This window comes from Fonsecaea nubica, assembly GCF_001646965.1.
Source record: "Fonsecaea nubica strain CBS 269.64 chromosome Unknown Scaff90, whole genome shotgun sequence".
Classification (NCBI taxonomy): Eukaryota; Fungi; Ascomycota; class Eurotiomycetes; order Chaetothyriales; family Herpotrichiellaceae; genus Fonsecaea; species Fonsecaea nubica.
Window position 1 is genome coordinate 57,778 of NW_019173763.1, and position 14,020 is coordinate 71,797.

A 14,020-nucleotide genomic window follows, 5' to 3' on the forward strand; every position below is an offset into this window, starting at 1 on the left:
CGGTAGGTTTAGCCTAGCAAGCTCGCTTGCTTGTATCCTCGCGCCTCCAACCGGGTTCTAGATCATACTGATTACGAAGGAATAAGGAGATAGCGTCATCTTTTATGGGCTTCATGGGCTTCTTAGGGCGGCTATACAGACGTTCAGACCAAGATGAGACGGATAGAGTCGCGAACCGTCGCAAGCGGCTTGGCTCGACGACGCTTCCGAGCAAACGCCACGACGTGCGCCACGTAACCACCTCGACGCATTCGCGTCTTGCACCTGATGAAGGATGTGGCAGCGATCTAGCTAATGTAATGCTATCCAGAACAGCTTTGAAGATGTCCAGAAGCACTGCGAGAGCTGCGACGAATACCGGGTTCGAATTAATGTCTCCAAAGACATATTGCGACTGGCCTAGACACCCCACATTGGCATGGTTGTTCATTGCTAAGTTCCGATTATCGCAAGTACTGGCGAGGGCATTGTGACACGTGGAGCTTCGTCTTCAATTGCCCTACCAGCCTGCCAAGTAGTATACGATTAGAAGTGAAAGCCAAGTGCGAGCCGAATTTGCTTGCGTCACTCATTCCGCGACGACGTTTGTGCTTGGCGGCGGGGTGGAATGTCTTGGCATTGACTTGATCTTGCCTCTTTCGGACACAGCTTGGCGACAAGTCCGCGTAAAGACCTTCGCGCAGAAGGGGTCAGCGCCAAGTGATCAAAGTAACTCCTGTGTTGACGGATTAGTTCTACTCACAGGTCTAACTATCATGAGGAGGTATCTGTCCTCTAGATTAACTTGACACACCTTTGAAATTGCTCTTGTGATAGCGGGTGTCATGTAGGATCCACCAGATGAGTGTTCGTCTCTCACTCCGAGGGACCATTGCCCGTGATGAGCAGCCGTAGAGGATTTCTTATATAGAGTCCAGTCACTTTTGCCAATCCTGTCAAGAAACATGTTGATACGGTACATCGTTTTCCGCGTCTGTTATATTCTTTGAGCTGCTGGCCCAGCCTTCCCTTCTTTCGTGTCACGTTCTTTCCACAGTGCTTGTCTCGCCACTTGTCTTGGAGCTGTCCTCTTCTCTTACACTGCTGTCATCATGTTATTCCTGTCATTGATATTCCTGTCTCAGTTCTTGAGTCTGCTTGCTGCTCCGATGCCGTTGGCTGGACCTGCGGTATTGGTGCAAGCTAAGCGGGCTGCTGTGTCCAATCTCCGCCTACCCGATGCTCTTCCCGCGCCTCCAGCTATTGAAAGGCGTCACTTGGACGAGCGCAGAAGCAGAACAACGACTGTAGTCAATTCAACGAGGGCTCCTTCAGCTGCCACTGCTACCTCCTGTCCCGCACCAGGAACTCCGCCAGTCAACGCTGCCGCAGGAGGAGAAACAGCCGAAAAAATCAATCTCAATGGCACATTTGGTCAGGCTGTAGCCTTACAGGGAGGTGATATCCAGACAGACGTCCTCTACCCACCATCAGTAAGTGATGGATATCCGCATCCTATCAAGTCATGTCCGTGTTTCACTAAGTCATGACAAGGCAATCGGAAGCCTCGAAATCGAGTTCAAAAACCGAGATGGCAGAACCCTCACGGTGAGGGAGAACAAGACTCCCGCTCCGCCTCCGACAGGCTTCGTCGCCCTTGAACCTTCGTCTTTTATTGTGAGTTTGGCCGGAGGAACTCAGGGTCTCACTCTACAAAAGGTGGACTATATCTTCAATGTCGCAAGTAAGGCTTCACTGCAACAAGCTCTTCCCCCAAATACTAACTATCCAACAGATCCTACAGTTGTGGCCGCAAACATTGCCCAGGCTCAAGTTGGCAAACTCTCTGCCGATGGCTGCCAGTTTGTGATCGACCCTGCTCTCGGCGAGCTTGAATTCGAAGCTGAGGAAAATGAGCTGTCGTTGACTGTTGCCGATATGAATGGAGAGTGGGGAATTTTCGTGTCAGCAGCGGCTGTTGCGTCGCAAGCAGCGGCGGAAGAGACACCAGCAGAAGAAGTGAACGTGAACGGTACTTTCGGAACTGCGATCGCCGTCCCTGGTGGCAATGTCAAGACTGATATCTTGTTCCCTGAGAGCGTAAGTCCTTGCTTTCCGTTCCTGCCTCGCACAGCACAGCACACTCCCATTTAGCAACATAACGGACCTCACTAACGGTGTTCCTCCCTCCTCAGGCTGCCGGATCTTTAGAAGTTGAGTACAACGGCACGAATGCCAACGCCATCACTGTGACGCAGAACGCGAATCCAGCCAGCCCACCCGCCGGGTTTCTCTTTGTTGACCGCACCACCTTCCAGGTCGCCACTGACGCCGCCACTAATCCAGCCACCGATATTGTCAAAGTTGATTACATTTACAGCGAGCAAGTCAAAAGGCTTGTTGACGTCAACCAAGGTGTCATTGGAAAACTGGATCCCGCGACCAATACCTTTATCACTTCTGGCCTCGGTGAATTTGAAGTCGAGTTGGACGAAAATGAGTGGACGTTGACGGTCGAGGACCTCAACGGGGAGTGGGCGATCTTGATTCCGCAGGCTGCGCTGCTGGGGTGAGAGGGGGAGCTACTCATGGCAAGTTGTTCGCTCGCAGGGTTTCTGAACAATATCGACAAAGTTACATCAGGTATCAGGCTAGATGCAGGGATACGAACGATGGCTATGGATAGAGCTCTGTTTCGTTGCATTGTTGGTGGAGCGCAGCCGTCGCTCGTCACACCATCTGTACCGTCATTCCTTGCTATAGACGACAATCAGGTCCTCTTTCCACATCCCATGTAGCTACCTTGACGGAAGAGCACGATGCCGTTCATGACGACCGACACCTCCCACTACAGGCAATATGTGATAGGGCCAATAGTTCTATGCTCCAGGAGCTCTTGAACTTGCAGCGTCCCGCAGCTAGCGAAACGAGGTTGCTTGAATATAGTTACACCTCGGATGTTGTTGTAGATGACGAGGAAATAGAGCATGTCCAGCGTATTGGATGTTTCACCTGCAGAAGGGAGCAGGTGTCAACAATTCTGGCAACCAAAGGCCCCACCCTTTCAGTGATTCTAAAGAGCTACTACGCATAGGGACGTGGAAAGAGGGGTTCTAGACACCCAAACGTTGTCTGCCGAAGCAATCGGAAATTGGCAAGAGGGCTTTGTTCAAGTTCCACCGGCATTGAGTACAGTATAAACGAGTGGCACGTGTAATTGGAGATTCCTTCTTCACCTTAACGAGCGACTTCCTCCGAACTGCGGTGAGCCCATGAAAATTTCACTACCCTCAGCAAGATGAAAAGACCTTGGTGATCGCAATTAACCCCTTGATATGATACGATGAAGTGCTTGCGGGACAGAGACTTAGTCAGTGTCGCTGGCAGTGTGGTCATTATGACTATCCTCGCCATCAGTCGGGCTATCGTTGTCGGTGGTATCATCATCGCGTTTCTTGTTGTTGGCGGTGCGTCTAGTACGATTTGCCCGTCTTGCCTTTTTGACGTCCACGGCTCGCTTGCGGTGTTTCTAGAAGAACCTCAAGTTAATATCAAGTGGGCTCTACCGAGTCCGGAGGATATACCTTGTCATCATCGCTATCACTGTCATTGTCACTGTCGATTCCGTCACTATGCTCGCTGTCCTTGCGAAATGTTAGAATTGGTGACAAAATCGGACTTTGTAAAAGGGCCAGATCTCACTGTATCATCTGGACGTCTCTTGTCTTTCTTTGTAAACGAGGAAGAGCTGGATCTCCGCTCAGACCGCTTCTGAACAGCTCGCGTAAGTTTTCCTTTCCGGCGCTACAATGCCCAGTTAGAATCGATGGGGCTTATGGGAGAAGAAAGATCTAATGTGAGTACTTACCTCGTCATCTGTGTCGCTTTCGAGATCGTCTGTGTCTTCCCCATCAGTGGTATCCTTGAACGGTATTAGCAATCCACAACAATGTATTGCGAGATGAGGCCACAGCTCTTCAAGAGTGTCATACCGGATCATCCCTGATATCGAGGGACTGTCCCGCCCCCCCGGCATAATGAATCGCTCTCAACGCATCAATATTCGTGTCACGAGTTGCCAGGCGGTTGGAAGAGTCGACTGGTGCTGGCGCTGTTGGTAGGGCAAGAACAGCACCGGCCAACAGGGTTGTCATGACCACCGCAGATGCTTTCATGTTTGCTTTTCTCGAATGTAGAGAAAGTCTTTCTTTTGACACTCTGCTTCTCGCTTATGATAGAAAATTGTGATTTTCAGAAGAACGAGCTTGGCTTGTTGTAAGTGACTGTGCCCAACCTGAAGGGAGAGATATCTTTTATATAGATTGGGTTGTGACTTGGACACCTTTAAGTTTCATTCTAGTGTAGGATCATCGAACGCAAGGCCAGAGAAAGAAACGATTTGCCAAATCCCTTCTTCGCCAATACTCCAAGACTTCGTTGGCAAGACAGTGGCAGTGCTGCTGCGATTTCTCCATCATTCGTTGTCATATCCCATCCAATCCGATCCAATCGCTGTCGCGTGATCACCTTGAATTAACTTTTTCTATTCAGAATCGAATTGACCATTGAACACGTCAAGAGGGTACGTTTGGACGTGTACCTTGCGCAACCCAGGACCAAGCTCAGGTGGATTGAGTAGCGGCAATGGACTATACAAGGACTGATGATGCTATTTTATGGGTCATCGAATGTACAATATACGTACAATTTGCTGAGCCACGGTTCCAAAAGCCAGGTCTTACAAGAGCGTTGCCGATCCCAAGATCTCTCAAGCCCGAGAAGTCCACTATAGGTGGTACTTTGTCTGTTCTTCGAAGTCTGTGCATGTATTGTCTTTTTTTATGCACCAATTACCCACGAAGCAGTTCTGGTCGCGTTCACCAAGACAGTCTTTCTGCCAGGAGGCCACTATGGGGCCGGACACGAAATGTCCACAGCGACGAGTTCGATGATGTCCAAGGACAGGCGCAGCCTGTTGAGGCTGTGATTCGAATGGAGACAGTTGCATTCGTCACTCCTCGGCCGAGTCTTGGCGTGTCCCTCGTGTTATGTGTGCAATTCACCTTTAACCATAGATACCCTGATTTTCCTTGAGATATTGAGCCCTCCGCCTCTCAGGCTTTGGCCGAAAGCCTGTGACACATGGATCAGAAGCAACGGCTCTGGGTTCAGCATCATCAGACTCATACGCAATCGAGCATTTAACTCACCATGTGTCTAGGCGCTGCTTTTTCTCCCGAGTGAATCACGATACAGGTATTTGGCCCCCATTGTTGCTTCCCTCAGCTGCAAGATCGCAAAACAATCATACCTGCGAGTCGGATTGAAAAGTTATCATGCCCGACTGGTGCCAATGCTTGATAAAATCGCCCTCACCCTCGCCGCGGTGGTCCGAAACGCACAGCGGGACTTGCCGCAAACAGGAAAACACTGTGTGGGAGCTTCTTATATTTCCTAAAAGCTCCTGGATAGTGCACATAGAATGAGGGGGCTCGGAGTTCATGCAGTGCCCACGTTCATCAAAGGAGATGGATCTAAGAATAGCTTCGAGCATGCAAAGTGCTATAGAGGCAACTGGCAGTCAAGGTACTCCGCGCACGAGATAAGAAGATTGACCCATGAATTTGATCCAGGTTCCATGGCAAGCTCCACGTCCTCTACCAACTTTTCCTTTGTAGCTTACGAGTGAGTCTGGCATGCCCAGCGACCAAGAGCTTGATTCAGTCCACCACAAGACAGCACAAGACCACACAGCCACGCTTGTTGTGGGTCATCAAGCATTTGTGTCTTGGAATTTACTGGCTATCCCAACCCGAAATACATTTGCAGCCCAGCCATCGGTGAGGACCAGATTGCACTGAATTATTGTTGTCGTTTATTGTTGAAATAATGCCTCAGGACTCCCATTACGTCTTGTCTGTACAGGTGTGCACTTGACGTGGAGTTGTTCACTCCTGGTTCAAACTGAAAGTATTCGTTCCGAAAAGACAAGAGGGCCTTCTCATGTCAGAGGAATATGCCCTTGTCGAGCGTTCCCATCCCCCTGCTTCTTCTCTGGGTCATCTGGCTGCGTCCAAGTCAAGGCCAGACTCAGTCGCTTCAGTTTTCCAATGTTCCTGAGTCAATCAACGAAGGCGCAGAAATCTTCATATCTTGGACCGGCGGAGATGGAGTGACGGTACGTTCTACCTTGTTCAACTTAATCTCCATTGCAAATCATCGGAATGCGACTTCTCAACCGTTTTTAGCCTATCGCCGTGGATCTGGTCCAAGATGGGAGGATTATTGATGATGTCTTTAACGACGATTGTAAGTTAAAAATCTCTGCTCCTGCTCACGCACTGCTCAGTGCCTCAAGCTGACTTATATGTTTTTGGTTCACGCAGCCGACGATGACGACGGCATTGTTCAACAATTTGAGTGGGATGTCGACATCGGTGACAATTTTGGGGGATATTACAGCTTGCGCCTGATTCAAGGGACTCAGACCGTCGACTCGGCCCCGATCAATATCATCGACGAGTCGGGACGAAGTGCTACTGCCCCTCTTCCTAGTGCGACGACTACGCAAGGTGATTCTAGTTCAACTGCGCCGCCATATATTACCACATCTGCTGGCGGTACAACTGATACTGGAAACCCTGTATCAACTTACGATACATCGACCACCACGGCGGGCACGACAGGCACGACAAGGTCCGCTGGCGGTTCTGGTGCCGCTGCTACTACGGCAACGGCTCAACCGGGCAACTTGACGGATCCTTCTTTGCTCGGTAGCGGTGGCGGTAGTGGCGGCTCGGATCTAAGTGGTGGCGCGATCGCTGGACTCGTCATCGGCGTTCTCGCAGCGCTGGGTCTAGTAGGCCTGGCGATCTGGTTCCTGCGACGACGCAAGCGTACACATACTCGTAAGCGTCAAGGATTGAATTACTTGGTCCCGTCTAACCACGAAAAGGGCCTTGGAGATGGCAAGGATGCGACTTATGTAACGCCAGCCACGGTCGCTGGTGCTGGAACTGGAGCTCCAGTAGGGACCAACACGGCGACGACGTTACCAAGTAAAATTTACGAGAGGGCCGAGCTGGACGGCCAGCCCAAGCCGGTGCACGAATTGCCGACAGTGGAGGAAGGAGATGCGCCCAGATACAGTGAGCTTGACAGTCCTGAGGCTCAAGCAGCAGGCTGGAGTTCTAACTCCAAGTCTGATAAGAGTTGAGACTCAGTGTGACTCTGATAAAGGAACATAGTGAATTCTCCCAGGTCTAAGGGACCTATCAGACAATACCGAGTATACCATCGAATAATTATTGGAGCCTTCAACTAAAGCCCCCAAGGGTTTAGCGTGATCGTCATTACATAATCTTACTAACCCTGCGTGCCACGCGTGCCACCCACGTGCCTACCTACAGAGGCACTTGCCCTAGACCTCCGACTATCTCACCAACCCTCCGAGGAAATGTTCCATCGAGGTGAAACTCCCTTTCCGCCGTCCTATCCGGCTGACTACAAGGGATTCTCAAATCTCATATGCACTGCAGATACACAGACCACCCAGAAACCAGTCAATGCACAATGCCGAGGCATCAGGATGTGCGAGTAAGGCTGTGAGGCGCAAGGCAACAATCAGAAATAAGGCTGAATGTGAACCGCCTTATCATGACGGATTGCATGCATGCATGTGAGCCGCGGCTGAAAAAGAGGGGAAAATGTATAAGTATCTCGCTCGTCTCAGCCGCACCAGTTGGGAGGAGGCCAGTCTTCTTCTTTTCTCTGCTGTGAACTCGTCGTTGATGGTCCTCCTCTTCTACGTTCCATAAAAGAAAGGCTGGGCCTCCTGCGGCTTGCATTCTACTGCTACCACACATCGTGAAATGTAGGTTCGGTACAGTGAGAAACGTCACAGACACGCAAGGCTGAGCAAGGCTGAAGTACGGTTTTATCCTCGTGCCTTGTCGAGTTCTACTACAAGACGAAAGCCTCAGTCTCCAACATGACCAGAGAAGAATCCCCGGGACCATCGGCTGCCATCGCTGATCCGGAACAGGATCGAGAGACGAGCCCATGTCGTGACTGCGGCACTGCGCATCACCCTATCCGGCTCATTATCTGTGCAGATGGCACTTGGTTGACTCCAGACGGAGCAATTGGGGCCCCCCAAGGCAATGCTACAAACATCAGTCGGCTATGGATGATGGCAGCTGTGGGAGAAGTCAAGGACGCAACCGGGAAGACCTGGTTGCAGCAACGACACCCGATTGTCGACGGTATAGGTGCCGTCGATGGCCCCATCGAGCGCCTCGTCTCTGGAGTGACTGGGAAAGGGAGAACTGGCTACGAGTCTAAAATCAAAGAGATCTACAAGCGATGCTGCAAGTTGTGTCCATCCCAGGATGAGATCTTTCTCTTCGGCTCAAGCCGAGGCGCTTTCGTCGTCCGCGCCGTTGCCGGTCTACTTCACCACCTGGGAGCGTTGCGTGCCAATGACCCTGACTTTGACGACGTTTTCGACAAGTCCCTACAACTTTATCACGCCGCAAAGACGAGAGATGACCTACTGCGGAACTCTGTGTTTGCACATCGATCACACCACACCCGACCCAGCCCAGCAATCAAGTTTCTCGGCCTGTTTGATACAGTCAAGGCCCTGGATGACGAGGGTCTCAATGATATGGGTCTTCTGAGAACGACGTTGCACGCGCGACACGCCCTTGCTCTATTTGAGCGCAGGAACGCGTATCGGCCTACTCAGTTCCCGTCTACGGACCTAGAAGACTTGGATGGTTCACGCAGTCTTCAGGAGGCCTGGTTCGTTGGCACGCATGGCAATCTCTGCGGAGGATGCGAGGAGGACGGTCTGGCTCTGTGGCCGCTGCAGTGGATCGTCAGCGAGGCTGAAAAGTATGGGTTCAAAGTCGGGTTTCAACGCCTAGAAGGGTCAAACGTCACGGACCCATCACACCTCATCTTCCCACGCGGTGTCCCAGTGAGGCAGATCCGGTACAAGAACGGGATAAAATCATCTGTGACAGATTTGACAGGCGCAATGAAAAGGCCTGGACTCAACGCCAGTCTTGACTTTGGGATCGACATCCCGGGAAAGGACGACCGACTCATATTCAAAGACGGAGGGCTAGTTGGCTATCTCTCAAACAGTAAGTATACCTATTTCCTCTTACCCAGACTGGAAGTGTGGGTGCACGGTATTCACCTGTATGCTGACTGACCTAGGCCCTCACGGTGTCTTCATTCACCCCTCCGTGTATTATCTTGACCACAAGAACCCTGGAGTGGTTCAGCTGGTCAACAGGTGGAAATTCGAAAAGGAACTGCGAGACACAGATCGATTTATCATTCGCGAACACCGAGCGCTATGGAACATACATGACGAGATCCACAGTGCAATGGCCCCAGATTTACCTCGAGTCTTGATAGCAGGGCATACGCATGCTGGAAAATCTGCACTGATCAACAAAGTTGTTGGCCGAATGGCAGTGAGTAAGACCTTACTAGCCGCACTAGCCGCACTCCATGGGTCCTAATTTTGACTCTGACGTTGGACCAGACAGTCCCCGAGCACGGTGCAAGGATGGGACGAAGTCGAATACGAGAGGCCATCACCGGTGGCAACCCTACATTGTCATTACACGATGCTAGAGGGTTTCAGACTGGTACCAACAATGAAATGCGCGATGTCCAGAACTTTGTGTCCGAATGTGGGCAGAAGCCTAGGCTACAAGACCAGCTTCATTGTATATGGTGAGTTGTCGGAGCACAGAATGCCACTGTTTTCGCTTTTGACATGGTTACAAGGTATTGTACTTCAACAGACAACCCCAGAATTCAAGGAAGCGATACAACGTTCTTCAGGGCGGATCTCGGACGAATCCCTCTGGTTCACGTCTTTACCATGAGTGATAAGCTCCTCTCTGACGTTGAGACGGCGGTGTTTGATGAAAACAGAAATAGATTGATCGACGAGGGTCACCAGGAACTCAACGAGATCTACCGATGGGGAGACCTACCCGATGCCTTGAGACAGAACCTGCGGCCACTCGTCTCTACGAGATATACCCAGAGAACAGAGTCAATGGCCGCGGAGTGGAGACAACGATTTCCAAGAATCGGGTCCACGATCTTTGTGAATGTCACAGCAAGTACGTTTCCCTTCCAGGCAGGCATTCGATCTTCTAGATCTAGTCGTTGATAGGATTCAGGCGGCACACAGTCGATCAGGGATTTGGTTACTGCGTCATATGCCAAACTGACCAGCGAGATTGTTGCCGACATACATCGATCGGCGCAGAAGCGATTCGTCCAGGACCGGCACAAACGAGCCATCCAAGCCGCCGTACGAGAATTTGGTCGACATCGACCCAACTTCCAATTCCTTGGCTCGAAAGACAAGAAATCGCAACTCCTGTCAAAGGCCATTCGTGCCATTGCCACGGTATACGATTACACCGAGCCTGATCCCCTTGCGATTGATTCCATCATCGGCAACGCGCTGAAGGTGCCCAAGCCGGTCAAAAATGACTCGGCCATTCTCCTGGGAATCTTCGGCGGCTCCTTCCTGAGCGCGAGCATCTTCAGCGCGGCCCTCAATGACGCAGCAATAGCCGCAGGCACCGCCCTGCCGATGTTGTGGATCGCTGGAGGTGCTCACGTCGCCGTCACCGTTGCGGTTCGAACGTATCTCGTGTCGATCGAGATGATCATCATCTGTCTGGAAGTGCTCCTTATCCTGGACCGTGTCTTCTGGTACGACAGCGGAATCATCAAGGAGCGTTACATCGAGGGGGCCTGTATGCACTACCTGCGGAAGCGGCCCGAGGTCCAGAAAGCCGTTTGGAAAGAGTTCGGGTTTCCCGGCACGATACCAACCAAGGAAGCAGCAGAGAAGGCATTGACGACGCTCTTGGAGAGGTTCAAATACAAGAAGCAGGCCTGAAGAAAGGTCGAGTCGCCCGGCAAGCGATAAGTTAGTTCTATAAGTCTACCTCCCAATATCTATCACGACCTTTCCATCGACCTTCTTTGGATGATCCTCCCCAATCATCATGATGGCCGTTTCGCGTTTCAGGAACTTCTTCCCATCAGGCACCACCACGCGCAGATACTCTTCGTCGGCAAAGAACTTGACATTGAAAGATTTCGTCAACAGATCTGTGTTCCAATGAACTTTTTGAGAGAAAAGGGGCCCATCTTACGCTCAACAACTCGTCCATGCTTTCCGCCACCATGGTAACGATGCCGTCCCACTGACCAATATCGACGCCAAAGTCGGTCAGAACCGCCGTGGCCTTTTTGTCGACGTGGAACTTTTTGACCAGTCAGCCCCATGGTGGATCCCTCGCCAGTGCTGTGCTCGGAACACTCAACCTGAGAGTATGTGATGATCTTCTTCTTGACAATCTCGGTACTGAGCCAGATCTTGGAGTGTTCGACGGACCAGCTGAGACAGGATTAGTCAAGCGGTGACTTGTTGTATTGTGTGTGCCGGTGCCAGTGCAATGTCGCTTTGGACGAACTTACTAATGGTGGAACTCCTCATCGCTGAGGTGGTCTTGCTTGTTGATGAGGATCTGTAGCTTGCAGGGCATGGTTGTCACTTGTGAGGTTGTACTTTAACGGCAATGAAATCTTTGGGGGTACAAAGGTGAGAAGGACGAGATTGAAAGGAGATAACATGCGGTATATGTATCTATTTCTTGGAAAGGTGGTGTTCCCGTGGGCGACCTGGTCTGTTCCGGTTCCGGAAACCTGATCAAAGGAACTCCCGACATAGATTACCGTGATGAGACCTTCGACGCGCTCCGCAATGGACTCCGCTTTCTCCAGCGGCACATAATCCTGTGCACAGACTAGGAATTGCGGGAATCTGGGGCGCCGGGGTCTCATGGGGTTTACGGCCTTTCGGTTCCCGGAAGCGGGAAGCGCGAGCGGGAGCCGAATCAATCACCCGTGTTACTTGGAGTATTTCAGATGCCCAGACCATACACTAGCTTGGATTGTGAAGGATCTTTGCACACGTGCAAGTCTAGTATATAAAGTAGCGCTATTACCAGAACACCGTCTCTCTATTATTTTGCTCGACCTCCTTCCACAACACAAGTCATGGCCCCTAAAGACGTGGTCAGTACGAGCCCCTCCAACTGGAAACAATATCAAAGTGCTAAGGGTTAGATAGTACACCACACTCCGCGGCCAACTGGGCAAGGACAAAATCGCAGCACCGCGGCCGGGCGAGCTGAAGTACTTGACGGCCCAGTCGGCAGCCCTGGTCCCCGCTGTCCAAGTATTCCCGGAAGACGCCAAAGACATCGCCACCATCCTCCAGACCGCGCGGGATCAGCAAGTCCCATTCGCGGTGAAAGCGGGCGGACATGGCGTCTACGCTGGCGCATCGAGCATCCAGGATGGCATCTTGATTGATCTGAGCAGGATCAACTCGGTGAAAGTGGCCCCTGATCGCAAATCCGTGTTCGTCGGCGCAGGGGCAAAGTGGGGGGACGTCTACGGCAGACTTGACGCGCTGGGAGTCAGTGTGCCTGGGGGGCGTATATCGACTGTCGGCGTTGGTGGTTTGACTCTCGGAGGTGAGATATACATATCGAGACCACAAGAACGACGAATCAGCTCTGACTGCCCAGTCTAGGAGGCATCTCCTTCGCAGCCAGCCGGCGTGGGCTTGCGTGTGATAATGTCAAGAGCTACGAGGTATGTCGACCTCGAGGTGACGAGGCCATGCAGACGCAGGTGTCCTAAGCGAATGCCAGCAGATCGTCCTCGCCGATGGCAACATCGTCACCGCCACACGCGCATCCCATCCCGACCTCTTCTGGGCCCTCCGCGGCGCGGGCACGAATTTCGGGGTCGTGACGACATTCGAGTTCGTTGCGTTCGAGCAGGGCCAGATCTGGGGCGGGGTGAAACAGTATCTCGAAGACTCAGAGGCGGAGGCGGTCGCCTTGCTGGACCAGTTCTGTAAAAGCCAGGATCCCTCTTCGTCATCTGCAGATGTCTACGCCGAGGCCTTCATCATCACGGCCTACGTCGCGCCGATGGGCAAGTTCGTCACCACGGCGGTTCTGTCCCATGGACAACCGCGGGAAGATCCTCCTGTGTTTGACGGGTTCAAGGCCTTGCCGTCGATTGCGTCGTCGACCAGGGTCCGGAGCATTGCCGACTTGTCTGTCGAGTTGAATGCGAATAATCCCCATGGGCTGAGGTATGTCATATCATACATATCCTCTTTGACGCCGTCAGGCAGAGATGGCCGATTGCTAACATCCCGGCCAAAAGGTCGAAAACACTAGCGTTGGCGGTCAAAAGCGACGTCGTCGTCCTCAACGAAGTCATGGAGATTTACAAGGACATTATCAACCCACACAGAGATACTATCAAGGACTTTGTCCCCGCGATCTTGCTACAACCTCTCCTTCCGCGAATGCTTCCGGCGGACGAGACCGAGAATCCGCTGGGCATCAGCAGGAAAGACGGACCTCTATTCGGTAAGTTCCTAGGTCCCAAGCCGAAAGACAACTCTCCAGCAAACCGCGTAAGTGTTCTAACCAAGTGCCCCAAAAAGTGATATCCCTGCTCTGGTCATGGAAAGACCCCTCGGACGACGATCTCGTCGAATCCCTCGCGCGGACATTCACCCAGCGCGTTACGGAGACGGCGACAGCACATAACAAGTTCCACCGGTACGTCTACCTTAACTACGCGGCGGGCGATCAGGACGTGTTCGCCAGCTACGGAGAGGAGAACCTAGCGAGACTGGTGCGGGTCAGCGAGAAATACGATCCACAGGGTGTCTTTACGAGGTTGAGGCCCGGTTACATCAATTTGGCGAGGAGTGGGCACCGGAAACGAGTGGGCGATCCGATGATAGAGCAAGACATTGAGGTTTTGAGCTTAAAGAATGACTTTCAAGAAGAGAAAAGGTTGAAATATCCACCCCGAGTTTAAATCACGCAGAACAATCTCCTCCGAGCATACGGATACCTTGTCCAAGAACACGTCTAGATAGATGTATCCA

The 14,020-nt window shown here is 51.9% G+C and overlaps 6 protein-coding genes across 6 annotated transcripts; 4 read left to right on the forward strand and 2 right to left on the reverse strand.

Annotated features, from left to right (window-relative positions):
* Positions 1–1,091: 1,091 nt before the first annotated feature.
* On the forward strand, positions 1,092–2,552 carry AYO20_09571 (hypothetical protein; the record flags this gene model as incomplete). Its single annotated transcript, XM_022647840.1, has 4 exons — positions 1,092–1,472; positions 1,534–1,723; positions 1,775–2,079; positions 2,175–2,552. The coding sequence occupies 4 exons, from the start codon at positions 1,092–1,094 to the stop codon at positions 2,550–2,552; spliced, it is 1,254 nt and encodes a 417-aa protein (XP_022496186.1).
* A 794-nt stretch (positions 2,553–3,346) lies between these two features.
* AYO20_09572 (hypothetical protein) lies at positions 3,347–4,154 on the reverse strand (the record flags this gene model as incomplete). Its single annotated transcript, XM_022647841.1, has 5 exons — positions 3,347–3,508; positions 3,564–3,623; positions 3,682–3,783; positions 3,848–3,901; positions 3,972–4,154. 5 exons carry the CDS (start codon positions 4,152–4,154, stop codon positions 3,347–3,349), a joined length of 561 nt encoding a protein of 186 aa, XP_022496187.1.
* A 1,841-nt stretch (positions 4,155–5,995) lies between these two features.
* AYO20_09573 (hypothetical protein) lies at positions 5,996–7,195 on the forward strand (the record flags this gene model as incomplete). The annotated part of the gene is made up of 3 exons (XM_022647842.1): positions 5,996–6,157; positions 6,228–6,288; positions 6,366–7,195. The coding sequence occupies 3 exons, from the start codon at positions 5,996–5,998 to the stop codon at positions 7,193–7,195; spliced, it is 1,053 nt and encodes a 350-aa protein (XP_022496188.1).
* Positions 7,196–7,969: 774 nt separating this feature from the next.
* On the forward strand, positions 7,970–10,927 carry AYO20_09574 (hypothetical protein; the record flags this gene model as incomplete). The annotated part of the gene is made up of 5 exons (XM_022647843.1): positions 7,970–9,131; positions 9,208–9,470; positions 9,542–9,735; positions 9,847–10,133; positions 10,194–10,927. The coding sequence occupies 5 exons, from the start codon at positions 7,970–7,972 to the stop codon at positions 10,925–10,927; spliced, it is 2,640 nt and encodes an 879-aa protein (XP_022496189.1).
* A 45-nt stretch (positions 10,928–10,972) lies between these two features.
* Positions 10,973–11,579, reverse strand: AYO20_09575 (hypothetical protein; the record flags this gene model as incomplete). The annotated part of the gene is made up of 4 exons (XM_022647844.1): positions 10,973–11,113; positions 11,187–11,297; positions 11,359–11,431; positions 11,512–11,579. The coding sequence occupies 4 exons, from the start codon at positions 11,577–11,579 to the stop codon at positions 10,973–10,975; spliced, it is 393 nt and encodes a 130-aa protein (XP_022496190.1).
* Positions 11,580–12,093: 514 nt separating this feature from the next.
* Positions 12,094–13,950, forward strand: AYO20_09576 (hypothetical protein; the record flags this gene model as incomplete). Its single annotated transcript, XM_022647845.1, has 6 exons — positions 12,094–12,111; positions 12,167–12,575; positions 12,635–12,696; positions 12,756–13,207; positions 13,246–13,490; positions 13,595–13,950. 6 exons carry the CDS (start codon positions 12,094–12,096, stop codon positions 13,948–13,950), a joined length of 1,542 nt encoding a protein of 513 aa, XP_022496191.1.
* Between the last annotated feature and the right edge of the window lie 70 nt (positions 13,951–14,020).